Raw genomic sequence first — 18,776 nt, forward strand, 5'->3', positions numbered from 1 at the left:
AACTCAGTACTATCATTCTGCTGAACGGACAGACCATCAAACTGCACCCTGCGTTCTTATCTTCATTCCCATACACTAGAGCATCTCTCAACCCTCATCAGAGATAATGACTCCCACCGTCTAACCTTTGACCTCCCATAGGCATGCCATGGCCTACACGCATGCACACATATCTGCTGAACATTGTATCCAATGTTTAAAACGCGTACTGAAATAGCTTACTTAAAGCAGTTAAAACAAACAAGAGAGGGCTTGTGTGGACGTGGAAGATCTCCATGTCATGTGTGATGGAGAAACGGGATGAGAGTAACACGAGAACAATTCTATTTGTCAGGGCAGGTATACAGGCAAAGACGGTGGGCTGGCAAAGACGCGTCCTGCCGGTTGCTCTGGTGGGAGGCGGGGATTAGGATTGACACGGTGGCTAGAGGAGGAGTTGGGTAGCTGTACTTACCTTTTCATTCTACAAGGAGCACGCAGCCGTTAATCACGTCACAACTGAACAGTGACCGCCTACAAAACCAGTCTAGTTAGTGTTGTGGTGGTCCTACTCTGTTTATTTCCCGGTCTTTCAGCATCAGGCTGATCGCCTTGAGAACTAGCTGGCCAACGTTCTCTGTGAAGGACCATTTGCTCCCGCTGTTACGGCGCACAAACTTTGTGCCACATGACTTTGTGTTCCAGTACAACTTTTCTGATTAAAAAAAAAAAAAAAAAAAAAAAAAAATAGCTGATGGGCCAGATTTCGGCCCATGAGGTGTAACCTAGTGATTCCAGTTTAGATTAAGTTCACCGTAAAATGAAAGTGTTTTTAAGCAAGGTAAGAAAAGATATAAGGTACAAAGAAGTATTCTTTCTTTCTAGAAAGACTGGGTAAGTCGTAGCCTCAGAGGCCTTGCTCAGGATACTGTAGACTCTGGCCATGTCATTAAAGACGAAACATTCATCTCAGTCAGTGTAGATAATCCAGCCACCTTTTATCTGGGTGGTGGCCATTCATCTTCCCAGCAGCAGTGAAAAACAGTGCCACACCTGAATCGCAGAGGGAAAGTTTGCTGGCCTTGAAGTTGTCTCCTAAGGTAGCTCTTGATGCGCAGGAGACTTGAGGTATCTTGAGGCGTCTCTGGCCCTCACCTCAGCCGAGACAGGCTGGCTGTGGTATGGGGCAGAGAGAGGCCCAAGGGTGTTGAATACACACAGGCACAGCTCTGGCATGGGGTCAGGGTGTCGTTCCTTACAGACAGAGGCAGAAAACTCAGTAGTCCAAAGCTGTGACCACTGGGCAAAGGTGTAGGGGGTGCTGCTGATGAGGGTGTGAGGGCTTCAGACTGTTCTTGTCCCGGGGGGCTGCCATCACTAACCCGACAAGCCCCAGGAGCCAGAGCTAATGGTTCCTGGTTCTCCCGGTCTTCAGCAGTGGTGTTTTCTGGGTCAGGGACTCCAACCCTGTCACAGAGGGGCTAGACTGCCTGGCTAATGCTTCCTTGGCAACACAAATGCAGGCCAGGTAGCAGGGTTCCACAACTGTCCTCACGCTTTGTTTAACCCAGTGGGGAGGAGAGGAAAGAGCAAGGTGCCAGTATATTCCATATTCCATCACGTTGCTGACCAAGGACCTCACCTGTGTTCCCACAAACCTGTACAGAGGCAGAGGGCACCTGCCTCCCAGCAAGAGAAAGAAATCAAATCATACCTGCTTGGTAGCCACTGCTTTCGGTGGATTTCTCCCTTGGGGTCCACTTTGAAGAATCAGGAATGATGGCTCCACTCAGGGCTCAGCACACCTGCAGTGGCTGCCTCGATGCTCATGGAGGTCTCACCTTAAGCCTGTGGTGTTCTGTATGGGCCAACGGCAGGCTTCCGGGGGAGAGGCTGAGGCCTGCTGCTAGACAAATGAGCAGTATGTATCTGGGCTTTTCCTCCCAGCCTAATCTTAGACTATGGCGTCCCTAGGCATACGAATTATGCTTGCCCTTGCCTGCATTTCACCCCAGGTCCAATGTAGTAAGAGGCCCCAGTTGGCACTCCTAGGTCCCAAGTCCAGAACCTGAACTAGCAGTGACCAGATTACCGTATTTACTCTTGTTGTATACCCTCCTTTTTTTTTTTTTTTCCATCGCTGTCTTCAGTATAAAACATATAAGGGGAAGTGTGTTCTAAGTGCCTGTGCTTAGTAATTCTGAGCCAATGCCTGCCTCTCCGAGGGTGATTTTGCCACCGGAGGTAAAGTGTCTTTGAATCGCTGGCTTCTAACACATTTTTTTTCTTAGTCTGTTTCCTCGACAGTGGTATCTTACATGAAAGTGAGAAAGCTACTTAATTATGACACTGGCATGTCAATGTGAGGCGGGGGGGGGAGCCGGGAGACTACAAAAGAGATGGTTACAGGACAGGTGTGACCTTGCAGTTCAACCAGGGGGCAGAAAGCTGCTCGGGAGCATGGAACCAGGCTATGGGGAGATTTCCGAGAGCTTTTTCTTCCCTCAGACCCTTCCAGAAGCAGCCTGTCTAGCATGCTCTGGGGTAGCAGGACAGCATCAGGGTGTTATGCCCTGGGCCCTGCTTAAGTGGCTAGGAAGGCTGAAAAGGGACACTTACTTCCAAGATCGGAGGTAGGTCTTTCTGTACTGACTGGCACTTTTGTAGCTAAGGAGAACGGGCCGGATTCCAGCTCAGGCGGGCAGCTTGCCAGAAGCCCTATAAACTATTACAGCTTTTCTATTTACATCTCATGTAAAAATGGCAAGATGGCTGGTCTCTCTTCCTCTGGTTATGCCGTATCGAGCTCTAGATGGTATAAAAAGGCTGCAGCGGTGCCAGGCCTCCGTGTTCACACAGGTAGGGCTTCGCCTGAGAGCCAGTCGAAACACCCCGTCCGTATAGCTACTGAGGACCCCAGACTGGTAGCCCAGATGGGAGCCGGAGTCACTCCCAGGCGTGGCTGGGAAGGAGGAGAAACTGGAGTTCCCATCTCCACTCATCTACCTTCTGCTGCAACTAAGAACCATGAGCTCCTGGGCCATCCACCAGAGACAGGCCTGGGCAGTCAGGGTCCCTGGTAAAATTTTACAAAAGCGTAAACAAAAGCATAAATTAAAAAACAAACAAACAAAAAAACCTCAGAGCACCAAATAAATTCATGATGGTATAAATCCAGGTGAAGCTAAAGGAAGTGGCGTGTGTGGTCCAAGGTGACCTCCAGGGCACAGAGGTCCCCGTGGGGTGCACTCAGGGGGACAGTCTCTTTTTTATTTTCTGGAGGACACATGTCCTAGTTTTGTTGCTGTGATGAATACCATGACCAAAAGCAACTTAGTGGAGGGAAGGGTTTATTTAACTTACTCTTCCGGGACACCATCCGTCCTGGAGGGACGTCAGGGACTCCATCATGGCAAGAACTGGAAACGGAAGCCATGGAAGGATGCTGCTTCCCAGCTTGCTCCCTGTGGCTTGCTCAGCGGCCTTTGTAACCTTACGTGGCCTGGTCTCTATTCGTATCACATACGTATTTTTGGCCTTCTCATCCCCACCCCCCATTAAAGTTATCTTCAAAGCTGGTGGGGTAGGACACAAATCATCTAGGAGTGTATGAGAGTGATTTGTAGGTTTTAAATACTTTCGATTTGTAGTCTCGACTCTCACAAAAATCTGGAGTGGGCCGGTTTAGGAAGAGTCGTTTTCTATTACTCTTGTTGCTGTTAATTGTTGTGCATTGCTGCACGAAACTGGTTCCGTTGTGACATTTTCATAAGCACTCGCAGTGTAACTCGACCACGGTCACTTCCCCATGAGGACCCTCTCTGCACCCAGCCTTCTCTTCCTTGAAAAACCCGCACTGTGCAAACTTTGTTTGGGAAAAGGTGACACACAGGCCCTGGAGGTCATGAGCACTGTTTCCGATTCTTTCCCTGTTTCCCTTTGGCTTACTCTCAACATTTTCTTTCTTTTTTTTTTTTTTTTTCTTTTTTTGTTTTCATTTTATCCTTTTTATTGACAAGTATATCTACCATGGATCATGCAGGACTTTCCTCTCAGTGGACCGACTCTTCCGCTCTGTTCTCCTACTGACCTGGTAGACAACTGTTTGTCAGCTGGGTTACCAAGCAGCTAACTACTTAGGTGAAAATGGCCCCTGACTGGCAAAACACACCTGTACCGGGATGACTTCCGGATATGCTGTTGGTGCCCGCCAGGGAAATCACAGCTGTGAGTCTCTCTCAGCGTGCTAACTTCCATTTATTGGGGGGAAAAATCTACTTAGGAGCCTCTGGGAGCTAAGCCGATAAGGTTATCACAAGAGATTCTAGCTTCTGGGATGCAAGGCTTGTACATCAGGCGGGTCCTGTACCCACGCCATGTGCTCCTGTTTTATATCCCACTGAGCAGACCAATATGGGCCACCTTAGGTTTTTGTGCGTGAGCGCTCGGCTGAGCCTGACACCAGCCCCAGGAGAGCACTGGAGAAGGCTAGGTTGAACTTGGCAGGCTCTGCGGCATGCTGTGTCTGTGCCGACAGCAAGCGCTATACACGGGGGAGCTCTTTGCCCACCTTGGTGAGAGAAAGCCTTCTAAACAAACTTCACACGTTCCATGAAGCTTTATTTGTGATGGAGTACACGTACAGGCTAAAAGGAACCCCCCCCCAAAAAAAAAAAAAAAAAAAAAACTTACGGTCTTACTGTTTATATTGCAAGAGCCCGATTGCTACAGGACCAACTCAACAAGAGGTAGCCTAACCTAGATGAGACATCCGGTTTCAATGCAAGTGCTTCTCTTTCCTCTTCCTCTTCTTTTCTATTTTATTTATTATGATTATTATTTGTCAATGACAGCCCATTCGTGTCATACTTGGCTGAGGTAGTGCCAAGCCTGTATGGGGCGGCTTCTCTTCTTCCGGGACTTCCTTCCGGGTGGAGAGGCAGACTCACCTAGACGTTTTCCGGGCTGTTGGCCTGGTCTGTCGACATGTCAGAGGAGGCCTCCTCTTCCTGCATACGCTTGAGGGCCAACCTCTGGTTTTGTTCCTCGAGGGTGGTCCTCTCGATGGCAGCTTCCGTGTAGTTGTGAATGATCTCGTGGGCTGCGAGAATGTGCTTCCGCTGCGCGCTCCTCACTGCGCCGGGGTGACAGGGGGGAATGTCTTACTTTTCTGCCTTAGACCGTCCCTCGGTGTTTGTAAGACGGGAGTGAGAAGAATGCTAATTTTTCAGAACACGCTTTGGGATAACCATGCACAATAAAGACGACCCACTGTGGGTTTTAGAAGGACGTATTCTAAAAGGAAGCCAGACCTGTTATCGCCTGACTTTGAAGGTGTGCTTCCATTTTGGCCACCAGGTGTGGTTCTACTGAGACATAATTGGATCATCAGGGTTGTAATTTCACCAGGGAGCTAACTCAAAAGCCAAACCTAACCTTTCAGTAGTTGGTTGAATTGCGTAGACCTTGAATCTGGTTAATTTTGATGTGTGATGTTTTCAATTTGAAAAGTTTTCTTTTCAATAATGACATTTCCATAACAAAGAATCTATTGATGAGTCAAAGTTGCAGGGCCTAGCAGAAGGAAGCAGGTCCAGGTCGGGGGGTGGGGGGTGTGCCTTTGCAGGGTATGTCTTGGTTCTGGACTATTCCTTTCTCAATCTCATGGGGAGCAGGAGGTGAACATAGTCCCTTAGCTACACCCTTCTGTCCTTTTTCCGCCTCAGTAAGGCCCAGAAACAGCAGATCCACTGATGAGAAATGGACACATCTAAGACTATGAGCTTAGAAGGCGGTCCTGGGTGTGAGTCCTGTGAACAGGTGTTAACCAAGCCCTGGTGTAGACCACAGCAAGTGCTGCAGCCCTTGGGAAGGAGGAGTGTTGTGCTGAGAATGGTGGTGACATCCGCCATCTGCTTTTGTCCCTAATTTGTGCCAGAGACTGCATTAAGCCATTGACATGTGGTCCCTCATTTAACTCAACCACAACCATAAAAAAGAACATTATTAACTGCCTCGTTTTCAGAAGGACAAAGACTCAAAGGAATTAATTAGATAATTTATCCTAAACCATACAGCTGGTTCATTAAAGATGGTGAGAAGGACATGGAATGGACACGGTGGCACGTGCCTGTAAGCCCAGCACTTACGAGGCTAAGGCAAGAAGGCTGCTAATTCAGGGCCAGCTTGGTCTGTACACTATCTGAGACCCTGTCCCCAAAAGGAAAAAAGAAAAAAAAAAACATACTATGTATTTTTTGCTATTTGGGTATCAATTACTTTATACAGGGTAACTTACATAGCAGATCACCCCACTTTGCAGTCACACGGTTTAGGACCACATTGGTCATGGCTCATCCCTGCAAGTCATGTGTTCCTTCCCAATCACTAATTTCCTTGACAGGAAAATGAGAACACACCTGCAGCTATGGTAAGACATTAAGATAGCGTGCAGTTTCTGATGCTCAGTGTGCTAACGTGAGCTGGGCACGCACAGTAAGATAACTAGGCTCGGGGAAAGTTCAGCAGGTAAAAGTGCTTGCTGCTCTTCCTGAGGACCCAAGCTCGGTGCCCAGCACTCATGTCAGGCACCCTACAACCACCTTTTGCTTCAGCTCCAGAGGCTCTGATACCCTCTTCTTGCTTCTGTGGACACACACACACACACACAGAGAGAGAGAGACAGACAGACAGACAGACAGAGACAGAGGGAAGATAAAATAATCTTCAAAAAAATAATAATTCCAAATGGCCTGTGAATATATCTGAGTCTTGGGTAAAGAGTATGTGTAAAAACACTCTTACTAGAAAAGCGAAACAAAACCAGGTGTGGTGGTGCACGCCTTTAATCCCAGCTCTCAGGAGGCAGAGGCAGGCAGATCTCTGTGAATTGGAGGCCACCTTAGTCTACACAGAGAGTTCCAGGACAGGAAGAACTATAAACAGAACCCCTGTCTTAAAAAAAACCAAAAAGGAGGAGGGTGAAGAAAAGAAGGAAGGAAGGAAGGAAGGAAGGAAGGAAGGAAGGAAGGAAGGAAGGAAGGAAGGAAGGAAGGAAGGAAAGAAGGAAAGAAGGAAAGAAGGAAAGAAGGAAAGAAGGAAAGAAGGAAAGAAGGAAAGAAGGAAAGAAGGAAAGAAGGAAAGAAGGAAGGAAAGGAAAGGAGAAGCAAAAGTTCTAAGTGCTTATTCTCTGTCTGGAGGTAGAGAGAAATGAACACAAAATATAACTAGACAGTTTCTGGGAAGAGGCTGAGGACTCACGTACCAGCCCAATGTCAAGTCCCTCTGGATTCCCTCATTCAGTATCTTGCTTCAAATCTTTCCTCTTAAGCCAGAAAAGAGATCTGAGAAAAACCTTTTTTTTTTCTTAATTATTTTATCTTAAAATTTTCACTTGTATGTGATATAGGTGTGTGCTCAAGAATGTACATGCTTTCAAAGGCCAGAAGGTCAGATCACCAGAACTGAAGTTCCGGTGTGTGTGTGTGTGAGCCACCCAACATGGGTGCTGAGAACTAAAACTGGGTTTTCTGCTCCTGCTTTTGGGAGGGAATGTCAAACTGGCAAATATTAAGTCTGTTTATTATTATTATTATTATTAATTATTCCCATCTCTTTCAATTCCTCCAGGAATGGTGACTCTTTGGACATGGGAAAAGCAGAAGATGGCTTGCTATTTTCTCAAGAATCATGGACATAGGTTACAGCACTCACATTATAATATACACTACTTGGTCTGAACCCCATCGCTGTGGACACTGAATGTGCTGATGGTGGGAGCAAAGCGATCTTCAGTGCGGCAGTCGCGGGTAGAACCCGTGAACCATGTACATAAACCACATACATTCTACTTGCCAATGCTTGTGACGCTGGGAATCTCAGGATCATGGCTAGGATATGTGTAAACACCCTGTTTCCGATAGAATAATAATAAAAGTAGACACTGTAAGCAGACTAAATGTTGAGTGCTCAAGGGTACCTGGTTTAAAATTATACTACCACATGCCAGAAAAATACCAGTGTTTGACCTAATGCAATAGAATCCACTAGCCGTTTTGTTTTGTTTTTTAAGACAGGGTTTCTCTGTGTAACAGAGCCCAGGATGTCCTGGACTTGCTTTATAGACCAGGCTGGCCTGGAACTCACAGAGATCCGGCTGCCTCTGCCTCCATAGTGCTGGGATTAAAGGCGTCTGGGAAAAAAACAAAAAGAAAAAAAAGGGGGGGGTGGTGGTAACCCTTTGTTCTTACTGGAGCACTTTTCTGCTTCTATCTCTCCAGAAATTTTTACAAGCTGAAGGCTTGAAGGTTACTATTCCATCCTAGCGATATTCCTCTCTGGGATCAGACCTGGCTCCAATAGAGGTGAGGGTTCTGGAAGAATCTTCTCCTTTTTTAATTTCATTTGTGTTATTTTAATTATGTGAGAGCGGGGGGGTGGCGTCCACATGAATGAATGCAAGTGCCCACAGAGGTCAGAGGTCAGAGGTGTCAGATCCTGCTGGAGCTGCGGTTACAGGCAGTTGTAAGCCATCTGACATGGGTGCTGGGAATCGAACTCAGGTCTTAGGAAGAGCAGTACATGCCCTTCCTTAGCACTAATCCATCTCTCCAGTCCCAAATCTCTTCTCTGAAGACATATTCTCTCCTTTCCCATTGACTGAAAGTACCGTTATTTTAAAACATGCCGTTTTTGACAAAGGACAAACGGAAAAACTGTTGTACTTTGAGGTGCCGTCCTAGGGAAACACAGCAGAATATCCTTAGACTCTCGGGGCATCCCTGGTTTTTGGGACCCCTGCTTCTGTGCCCTGCCAGCAGGAGGTCACAAAATACAGATCCTCGTGAACTTGAGAACTTCCCCTGAAAAGTAGGGTGAAGCTTGGCATTCAGGCAATCTAACTGGAGCCAACCCTGCCTTTGCTGGCGGTGGTGACACTGCAACCAGGCAGCAGGAAGACTGAGTGATGAGCTCTGAGGCCAGACCCCCCCATCCCCCCAATCTTCCTCAGAAATCCCCACACCTTTGTTTAGGATGATGCCTCTGGGATAGTAAAGCGAGCATAGGAGCGCTTACCTTTTTCTTTGACGAAGTCTTTTTGTACCTCTGGGATGAGAAAACTATAAACCAACTCAGCAACAATCTCCTCTGACTGAAGATAAGTCCGACTGGAAAACAACAACAAAGACAAGCCAAGGAGCAGATAAATAAGTGAACTCCGTTTCCCTGCTTGGGCTGTTGACAGGCACCGCGACCTGACAAGCAATGTGTAAGGGCCGCCACCTTTCCCCTTTTTGGATGGTCTGAAAGGGCACATTCCGGGCAAGTTTGTTGGAACTCATTAAAAAATATTACGATTTGACCCTATTCGTCCTGCTATGCAGCGTGTGTTAAAAATTCAGCAAATACTTAGTAGTCTAAGGCCTCGGGGTTAAGTCCAAATAATGCCAAATATGTACATCCACTTTGCTTTTATGTCCTGGCTATTACAGTGATGCATAGGACAAAAATAAGCCCCAAGGATAGAGGGAAACTGGGAATCCAATCCCTAATGCACCTACCAAGAGGGGAACAGGCATGCTGGCCCCAGCCGGTTATGCTAGTGAAACACTGGCCACCAGAGCATGGCTATACACTAACGGTGGGGCCTGAAAGATTGCACCTGCATGACAATAAATGCATTGCCGCCCATTTCATTTTCTTTCCCATGATGCCTACCGGTTTTCCATTTCATAAGCGATGTCATTGATTTCCTCGGCCATCATCTCGATTTCTTCTCTGGCTTGTTCTTCCGCCGTGCTCTCCTCGGTGTTCAATATGATGTCTTCCAGGTAGGAGGTGACGGTGCTTTGGTGAATTTTAATCACCTGAAGAAATTAAAAAAATTAAATTAAATTAAATTTAAAGTACTTAAGAGAGATCACAGCTTCCCATCACTAACCTGGTTTGGATGCTGGTTGGCCTTTTCAGCAGTGTGACCTGGCCAAGCTACCTAACTGTGACAGAGGCTAGAGAATATTTCCCACTACCCTGTCTGTCTTTGAGTTTAAATAACAGAATCTCTGGATTTCAGCGAGGCAAACGGGTGCCCAAGGACTACATTTTCTAGTTTCTGTAGGATCTAGTCATGGCCACGTGACCCAGGTCCCACCAAGAAAATGTGTGCTGAGGTGCTTCGCCTGACATCTCAAAAATGTTCGTATGGGGGAAAACTTAGGTCCCCTATTTCTTTTTCTGTCTTTTCGTGTTTTATTTCATGGACAGGAAATATTCGATGACAGTAGTCGCCTTGAGTTGCCGAGAGGGCCATAATTTAGAGGCCGCAGAGCAGGAGGCAGAAGGACTCCTGAAGAGTTTGCTGTGTTGTCATAATGGCCCTTAATTTCTTTTTGAAGATTTCTTGAAACCATGAGATAGAATTCAGAGGGTTTTTTTTTTTTTCCTTTTTGGTGTGCAGAGCACATAAGTGTTCAGTGTAATGAATTAGGATAAAGCCAGTGTCCATATAGTTGCTGCTAGTACCCGTGAAGGTTATTAGGCCTTTCCTGACCACAGCCTAGCTCCACTTTCATGACCATCCCAGTGAGCGTTCACTTAGCTTTAGACTTTTGCTCTCTAACTATGTAATCTCAGGCAAAACAAATTAGCTTTGTTTGTTACACACACACACACACACACACACACACACACACACACACAGGAACTATTACAAGCATCAACTATTAAGCTTTATATGTCTATGTCTCAACAAACTTTTTCATACAGGCAAAAACATACTTATGTCTAAACGTTTCTTTAAATCTGAGACAATACCCAGGACTCAGCAACGATTCGGGACCTGTTTCTTTGTGTGCCTTGAGCCCTGGTATCAACCTTGAGCCCCGGTATCAACCTTGAGCCCCCTGCTTTCCTGATGTTAGCGTCCCAATGGCAGGTGAATACATTCTCAATTCAGACATGTTTGTGGAATGTCTGGTATGTGCGGGGCCTCTGCTGGTGCTGCGGAAAGCACGATGCAGATACACAGCATCGCTTGCCCTCACAAAGCTGAGCATCTGTTCAGGAAGCAAGCTCCAGGGACAGAGAGCATCAGCTAGCTGAAGCGTAAAATGGAGATGACGGGAGAGTTTAAGACCGGGTCTCTACTTCTATAACTACGCACAGGTTCTATGTTTTTTAAATTGCAGGAGAGAGGGGCTGCGTCTGCGTTGTTTCCCCCTCTAGAGTACCCACAATGCCTCTCTACTTTTTAGTGTAGGATGAAAACTCTACATATTGGCTGAATAAAATGAAACCAACACAAATCCTATTTCATGTCATGAAGCGTCTCTGTGACTTTGAGCGAAGCCGCAGTGTGAGCTATCTCTGGTTAAGCCCTGCCCCCTGTGGGGAGTTCACAGGCACCCAGCTGCCCCTACTTGCCTCCTTAAAGATCTGGTCCTCCTGTTGAAGGCGCCTCTGCTCCACCTGGCGGCGGCCGCTCTCTTCTGCCTCCCGCATGCGCCGTTGGCGCTCGGCCAGCATGGCAAAGGCGTGGATCCTCCTCTCCTCCTGCAACCTCACCAGCTCTTTGGATAGAAAGTCAAACATGTCTGCCAGGACTCTTCCTTCCAGGTCACCCAGGTAGTTATCAATCACTGACAGCTGAAAAGCAATGGAGACTTTTTCAGGGTGAGCTGTAATGGTGGCTATTCACTGGCTGACTCCAGGGGACCCAGTGAGGGCGTTGTCAGAACATCCTTCAAAGGGAATGATATGCCCCAAAGGCCCCCACCCCTGGGCACTTATTGGAAAATGTAATACGAGCTTCGATCTGAGAAATAGATTGCCTGGTCAGTGCTGACGGGTCACAGCCCTCAAGTCAGGAAGAGGGCGTAGTGACACATTCTCTTCAAATAACGCAATGTGTTTTTGTTTTTGTTTGTTTTTTAAATGCAGGTCAGACATGAAGGAAAATGAGGGGCTTCTTACTAAAGGCATCACTGCATTCAGTTTCATAAAATAGACTTTCCTAGAGATTCGCTTGTGAAAACTTTTTGTTTTTAAATGTCCGGTCTTTCCCTACAAGCTTGAAGGGCTGTAAAACGCGGAATGGCATGAGAGCGGAAGACCTCGGTGCTTTTTAAACTTTTCCTAACTTCAAAGCTACTAATAATAATCATCATCTTCAAAGCACCTCCCGGATAAAGCTTAAATGTCCGTGTATGGCTGAGGTAAAATAAGGGACCCGTGGAGCGCCCAGGAAGGAGGAGGCCACTCTATGGATGTCCCTACCTAGGCTTTCACATCAGAAGATGAGCGTTTAAGATGACTTATCTGCTCCCCTCCTCTCTCCTTGAGCAGGAGGGAGAGTCTCCTTTCTGCTTGGTGGCCCCTCCGTTTGGGCCTCAGGCCTCAGGGCAATGAGGACAGTGGCTGAGACTTGAGCCCAGCAACCTCATCCCTGTCCTCATTCGCACATCCTTTCTAGCCCAGAAGCTCAACGTTGGTTTTTGATAGGGAGCACCGAAAAGGGTGAAGCTAGGGTATGTCGCTACTTGTTCGTGTACCAAACGTTGAGGCTCAGCCGGGAGAGGGTGGATTCTCTCCCGGCCTCCACCGGCTTAATCGCCCTCACTTCCTAAACTGCTAACCTAAGAACCATGCCTGCTTGTCCGCGGCCAGCCTCCTTCCTTTCCAGGAAGCATATCCAGGAACGCTCAGGTGGGGAAACACAGTTTGAAAGTAAGAGGGCAGCCAGGTGCGGTGGTGCACGCCTGTGATCCCAGCGCTCAGGGAGGCAGAGGCAGGCAGAGTTCCTTGAGTTTGAGGCCAGCCTGGTCTACAGAGCGAGTCCAGGACAGCCAAGGCTGCACAGAGAAACCATGTCTTGAAAACCAAAACCAACCAACCAACCAAACAAACAAACAAACACCCCCCACACACACACACACAAAACAAAAGAAAAAAGAAAGAAAGAAAGTAAAAGTGCACAGAAGGCATGGTTGCTGCAGCCGTACCATTCATTCCTCACAAAATGGAGTGTTTCCTGACTGGTTTCCTACAGAAATGGAGGAAGGCAAAGAGACCACTGTTGCATGCAAGCTTCCCCCCCCCTCAGACCCCTGTACCTTGAGATGACGGAAGTGGTGCACGCAGTCTTTGGAGGAGTGACAGTGTTTTCCAATAAACCTCCCATCTTGCTTGGCTGACATGAACATCCATTATGTAGTCAGCTCAGCTCCACGCGCCTCACAGGGCCAAGGGGAGAATTTTCCCCATCTCGCCTTAGGACCTACGGCTCTCATGGCTTTCTAGCCCCTGTCCAAACATCTCCAAGACCTGGGACCACCAGGGTCAGACACCCCAGGTCCACGGTATCTTTGTCTTTCATGGATCCTACTTTTAGGTGGCGCAGCTTGCGGCTCTCTTACTGCCTCACCTCCAACTTTGCGCCCGCTCCCCCAAGCCCAAGGAACATCAGTGGTGTTGGTGTCATTTAGACTGAACCTGCCCCCCCCACCACCCCAAGTTCACTGACCATCTACGGCATCGCTGTCATATAAAAAAGCAAAGCAAGCTGTTGTCATTCCTGAGTTGGTCATTACGGGTGCCGAGTTCCCACTTACCACTAGAGTTAAGTGTGTTATTCAAAGTGGGTCAAACAATGTTGCAACAGTGTTGCTCTAAGTACTATGACTTTAAAGCTGCAAGCTGGTTCGTTTTTTTAGGCTTGTTTTGCTAACAATGGGAATTAATAACTACAGGGTGACCAATAGCACTTGACAGCAGGCATGGAGAGACAGGTGGGGAATTTGCTGTTGTTAGTTTGATGTCAGAGCCTGACGAAAAGTCACCAGGCAGGGTGAGATAGTTGCATATTTAACGGGCAGCTTAACCAGCCAGAACAATCCAAGGGTGTGTGGCTCCAAATGCCAGCGTTTTAACAGATATCTCATGTTGTACTTCTTTTCATGTTTCTTCTTTGTGGCTCATGTAGCCTCTTGCCTCCGAGTCCAGCTCAGCAGTTACTAAATCAATGTTTAAGAAAACTCAAAAGAGAAAATCTGAAAGCTGGAAAAGTGCATTTGTTTGGTTTAGTTTTGAGCCCCCCCCCCCACTACCCCCAGACAGGGTTTCTCTGTGTAACAGCCCTGGAACTCCTGGAACTCGCTTTGTAGACCAGGCTGGCCTCAAACACACAGCGATCCCCCTGCCTCTGCCTCCTGAGTGCTGGGATTCATGGCCTGTGCCACCACGTCCAACCTCTTATTTTTTAAGTAAGGCCAAGAGCGGCCTTTTGACTCCACTGGGGTCCACCCCCATTCATACTATGAGCTGCCGCAGAATGCCGTATGCCCGGGCTCTGGGGGAAGTTTTAGAATCTTTTTATCTGCTGGCGACAGCCATCCCTTGAGTGGAAGGTGCAGCAAAAGGGGCGCAGGGGGCAGAACCTTGTCCTCGTGCAGGTTCCGCTGGCGCTGCAGGGCCAGTGTCACTTGCTTCTCCGCCCTCTTCACCAGCTTGTCATCGTCTTGCAGGGCATGGCTGGTGCGTAGCTCCAGGATCAACTCCAGCCGCTTTTCCTTGCCCTCAAACATCTGCACCAAAGCAAATCCAAAACTCCCATTATCGTGTGTCAAGACTTCGAGGGCCACATGGTGAGCTCACGGCGAGGGAGGCACATGTGAGCCAGGTTCTAGGCCAGCTGTTCACCCCTCTGAGCACTCTGTGCGGGGTGCAGGTATGTGGGGGGTTTTCTCTATCTCTCTCTCCTTTCTCTCTCCTCTCTCTCCTCTTCTCTCTCCTCCCTCCTCTGTGTATGTGAGAGAGAGAGAAAGAAAGGATTGCTGTGAGTTTGAGGCCAGCCTGGTCTACAGTTCCAGGACTGCCTGGGCTGTAAAGACAGAGAAACCCTTTCTGGGAGAGGGGGAGGAGAGGAGGTGGAGAGGGGGAGGGAAGACCTCAAAACCAAAGAGAGAATGAGAGAGAGAGAGCTCCGCTTTCAGTGAGCTGCTTGCTCCACCTGACACAGATAAGGTAGTAACTACAGGGTCATGTTAAGAAACTAGAGTCCTCTTCGCAATTCCTGTGACCCCTTTAAAAAGTAACCTAAGAGGGCATTGTTTGAGGCCAGTTTGCTTCTCCAGTAAATGAGTCCAGCTGCCCTGGACTTGGCATATCTGAGTTACTCAAGAACTACAGCCCTCAGGAGGGAATTGTTTTGTTGTTTGTTTGCTTTTGCGTTTTTTGAGACAGGGTTTCTCTGTGTAGCCTTGGCTGTCCTGGATTCTCTTTGTAGACCAGGCTGGCCTTGAACTCACAGTTATCCACCTGCCTTTGCCTCCCAGAGTGCTAGGATTGCAGACACAACAGGGTGACTTTGTATTTTAAATCTAGATGTAGCAGATCTGTGCTCCAGCGGCAGAGATCATCTGGTCGAAGCTTAAGGTCAGGACCAGCACGGGCTGGTTGTTAAGGGAACATCCCTCAGACTCAAATTATTTTGCTCTAAATGAGATTCTTAGTAGGAAAAAAATATGAGAGGATACACATAGCATATAATGAGGATATATGACAGGGATTCAACATTGTAGCTAATTTGGGTTTATGATACAGATATCGCTCACTCTATATAAACTCTAATAATTGTTTCAAGACATAATTTAGAAATTAAGGAATCCCTCTTGCTTTGTAGTGCTCTAACAGTCAAAATAGAGACGAGCAAGTCTGGGGGATTAGCAATTACACGGAACAAAGGCGCTCGCACAGCCTGAGTTACAAGTGTGCCACAGAGCAGGCAGGCGGTCCTCTCTTCCTGACCCTGTGGGGGCCCGGGTGGACCAGAATGGCTCCAGGAGGAAGAGGGAGTTAATTCTATAGTACAGGGGAACAGCAGAGCAAGGCACGGGAGGGGGTTAGCTTGGCAGCAGGCACAGGTGCAGTGCCCAGTGTTGACTGTCAGGGAGAGGTGCTGGCCCAGTGGCCAGACCCCCACTCACCATGTTCTGCACGACTCTGCCCCGGAGTAACTTCTGCAGGTAGATCACAGCCCTTTCAATTTCTCCTTCTTCCTACGGAGACAAAGGGAGAGGCAGCTTCAGGACAGCAGCAGCCCAAGCAGCGAACATTTTTTTTCCCCTTTGAAGACTTATTTCAAGCATTAGGCTGTGGTAGACGTCAAAGGGCTTGAGAGAGACCTTCAGAAGTGGGTTTGCTCTCATGGAACACACAGTGTCTTCAATGTCACCTAGGGTGTCGTTAAATGTCATCGTTTTTTGTTGTAAGTGATACATCGTTACGAGAGCCTAAAAGAGAGAAATGTGGGGCTGCCAGGCTGGCCCTGCACATGGAGCCACTTCCAGTGAAACTGTCCTGAAGCCGCAAGTACAGCTAAGGACACCCTCTAGCGAGGGGGTTTTCTCATGTTTGCTTACGAGCAAGGAAGAAAGCAGAATATGGTTAAGAGTCACCATCTATGAAAGTCGACTTAAATAACTATGTCGAATGTGAATGAGAGACTTCAGCATTCTCAGCCCTAAAAGGGATGACGACTAGATCACGGTGCTCCTCCCAAGGCTCAGGGATTACGGTAGAAGACAGGACGGACAGAGGCGGTGGGTGACTATAACAGTGTCTTCTGGACATGACAGCACCACTGCCCGCTGCACACACAAGACCTGCCTAAGATGAAGCCGGCCACAAGCCCAGCATGGATGGGAACGTGGCCTCACTAAGCCTTGCCCCTAAATGATGCACTATTGGCAGGGAAAGGCAGTTTTCTTCAGGGATGCAAGCCCCAGGGAGGTTACCCATGCTCCAATCCGTGGCTCCATGCTCACGCCCACACTGGGTTTTAAAAAGAGCTCATGAAACTGGAAGGAAGCCATGGTGGAGGGGAAGAGGGGAGGAATTCGAGCGGAGAGAATCTTGATCAAAATACGTTCTGTGCCTGTGTGAAATGGGTGTGTTGAAAGCAGGAAGGGAAACCTGGAAATCTAGTGAAGGCCTCTCAATGTAAGGGTGAGCGGCAGGGCGGTGGAGGAGTCAACACCCGGGCAAGACAATGAGTAACCTTCGGTAACCTCTGGAGAGGGAGCCGTGAGGGGGTGGAGGGGGAGACACAGTAGTGCGAAGCAGTCTCTTCAGGGTCCTCACTAAAGAAAACAATAGACTTTAGTGTCCTCACCCTCTTGCTGCATCCCTCCTCCAACCATCTGGGGGAACCTGCTTCTCTGGCCTCCCCAGTGCTGAGCCACCATGCCCAGCCAGGCCGCCTCCTTCTCCATCTCCTCCCTCCACCCCTCAGATTCCCTCCTCTCCCCCCTTCCCCTCTACCTCCTTTTTCTTTCTTTCTTTTTCTTTTTCTTTTTTTTCTTTTTTTTTTTTTTGACATACATGAGGATTAATTACCTTCCAATAACTACTTTTCATTCTTTGAGTTTTTACTCCTGAAAGGATTGGGTTTAGATTTCACTTGGATTATATTTGGATTATTTGTGTGAGATGTTTGGTGTTTGCAAATGAAGAGGGAAGTGGGGGTGAGTGGGTGGAGAGATGGCCCAGTGGTTAAGGGCGCAGGCTGCTCTGGCAGAAGACTGGATTTCCATTCCCAGCACCCACGTAGAAGCCCACAACTGTCTGTAATGCCAGTTCCAGGAGACTCTAATGCCCCCTTTCGGCCTCCACAGCCAATGCATGCGTGTGGTGTGCCATCACATCTGTAGGCAAAGATGCCCATACACAGAAAAAAAGGAAAATAAATACATAAACCTTAAAAGAAATTTAAAAAGAGAGGAAACTGATTTTTAAGTCAGGGCTTGAGACACTGATACCATTAGCTCATATTCGTTTTCAACCCGAGCTACCCTAAGCATGTGCTGCCTGCGTTCCTGAACTTGGCCTTTCAAATAAAGGCTTCAGACTTACAAAGCTACTTATTTCCAAGGTGGGGGTGGGAAGCCGAGCCTCGGGAATGGGATTCTTTTGCAGGAACTTCAGAGGTTTCTTTTCTTCTATAACTTTACTCTTCTTATCCAGGAGTACCTAAAATGAACACCAATTGATGTCATATTAATGCCATCTCTTACTCTCCCACCCTCCTCCAGTGACAGAGCTAGACTGTACGTCTGAATCTCAGAATCTCTATATTCAAGGGTAGCAGAGACAGTTCTGGCCGCGGTGTTTGTATTACCTGTGACATTCCTAAAAGTACACTAACCACTGCACAAACATGGCATATATCCACTGTGGACATATTTACACTGTGAGTGTGCAGAAGCCTCCGAAGGTCAGGAGTGGGAGCCGTAGCCCCTGGAACTGGGGTCACAGGTGGTTGGGAGCACCATGTAGGTGCTCACACCTACTGGGAGCTAAAGGCCGGTCTCCAGCAAACCAAACCCAGATCCTTTGCAAGGCCTTTGCTGAGCCATCTCTTCAGCCCCTATCTGGTTTTGTATTAATAGATATGTGTGATTTAAAACAATTTTTTTGAAAGGTTCTGTTCTGTGTGCACACATGCATAGGTCCAAGCACCTGCTTTCACATATCAGTGATATGTGTAGATACCAGAAATAGGAGGTTATCCTGTGTAGCGAGAGGTTAAATGTTTAGTATGTTTTGCTGTTGCAGGGTTAGCTGGAGAACATGAGAACATCTGTCTCTAGGTGGAGAAAGACCTTTGCTTTTGCCTGGAAGCATGTAAATTTAAAAAAATTTACTCATTTCCTGGTGACATAGTATGTGTGTCTTTGTATTTTTTCATGTCCCTCCTCCCTCTTTTGTATCTCCAAGGGCCTCATCAAAATTATACATAAGCA

General features: G+C 47.7%; 2 protein-coding genes across 4 annotated transcripts in view; both read right to left on the bottom strand.

Moving 5' to 3' along the window:
• Nucleotides 1-2,018, bottom strand: part of Nr1i2 (nuclear receptor subfamily 1 group I member 2) — a 44,564-nt gene extending 42,546 nt beyond the window's left edge. Inside the window, exons 1-2 of one of the 3 annotated variants that reach the window (XM_060370377.1) lie at nt 1,694-2,018; nt 455-694 (exon numbers count right to left, since the gene is read on the bottom strand). In XM_060370377.1, the coding sequence (XP_060226360.1) occupies nt 455-462 (8 nt within the window). In that variant the 5' untranslated portion in view covers nt 463-694; nt 1,694-2,018. The remainder of the gene's footprint in view (nt 1-454; nt 695-1,693) is intronic. The other 2 variants (XM_060370375.1, XM_021648580.2) reach the window with 2 other exon arrangements.
• Nucleotides 2,019-4,578: 2,560 nt separating this feature from the next.
• Cfap91 (cilia and flagella associated protein 91) overlaps nt 4,579-18,776 on the bottom strand; it is a 46,126-nt gene continuing 31,928 nt past the window's right edge. Inside the window, exons 11-17 of the mRNA XM_021648600.2 lie at nt 17,887-18,003; nt 15,960-16,031; nt 14,412-14,558; nt 11,401-11,622; nt 9,697-9,845; nt 9,055-9,146; nt 4,579-5,113 (exon numbers count right to left, since the gene is read on the bottom strand). Of these exons, the coding sequence (XP_021504275.2) occupies nt 4,929-5,113; nt 9,055-9,146; nt 9,697-9,845; nt 11,401-11,622; nt 14,412-14,558; nt 15,960-16,031; nt 17,887-18,003 (984 nt within the window). The 3' untranslated portion in view covers nt 4,579-4,928. The remainder of the gene's footprint in view (nt 5,114-9,054; nt 9,147-9,696; nt 9,846-11,400; nt 11,623-14,411; nt 14,559-15,959; nt 16,032-17,886; nt 18,004-18,776) is intronic.

The sequence above is a fragment of the Meriones unguiculatus genome, chromosome 17 (assembly GCF_030254825.1).
Source record: "Meriones unguiculatus strain TT.TT164.6M chromosome 17, Bangor_MerUng_6.1, whole genome shotgun sequence".
Classification (NCBI taxonomy): domain Eukaryota; kingdom Metazoa; phylum Chordata; class Mammalia; order Rodentia; family Muridae; genus Meriones; species Meriones unguiculatus.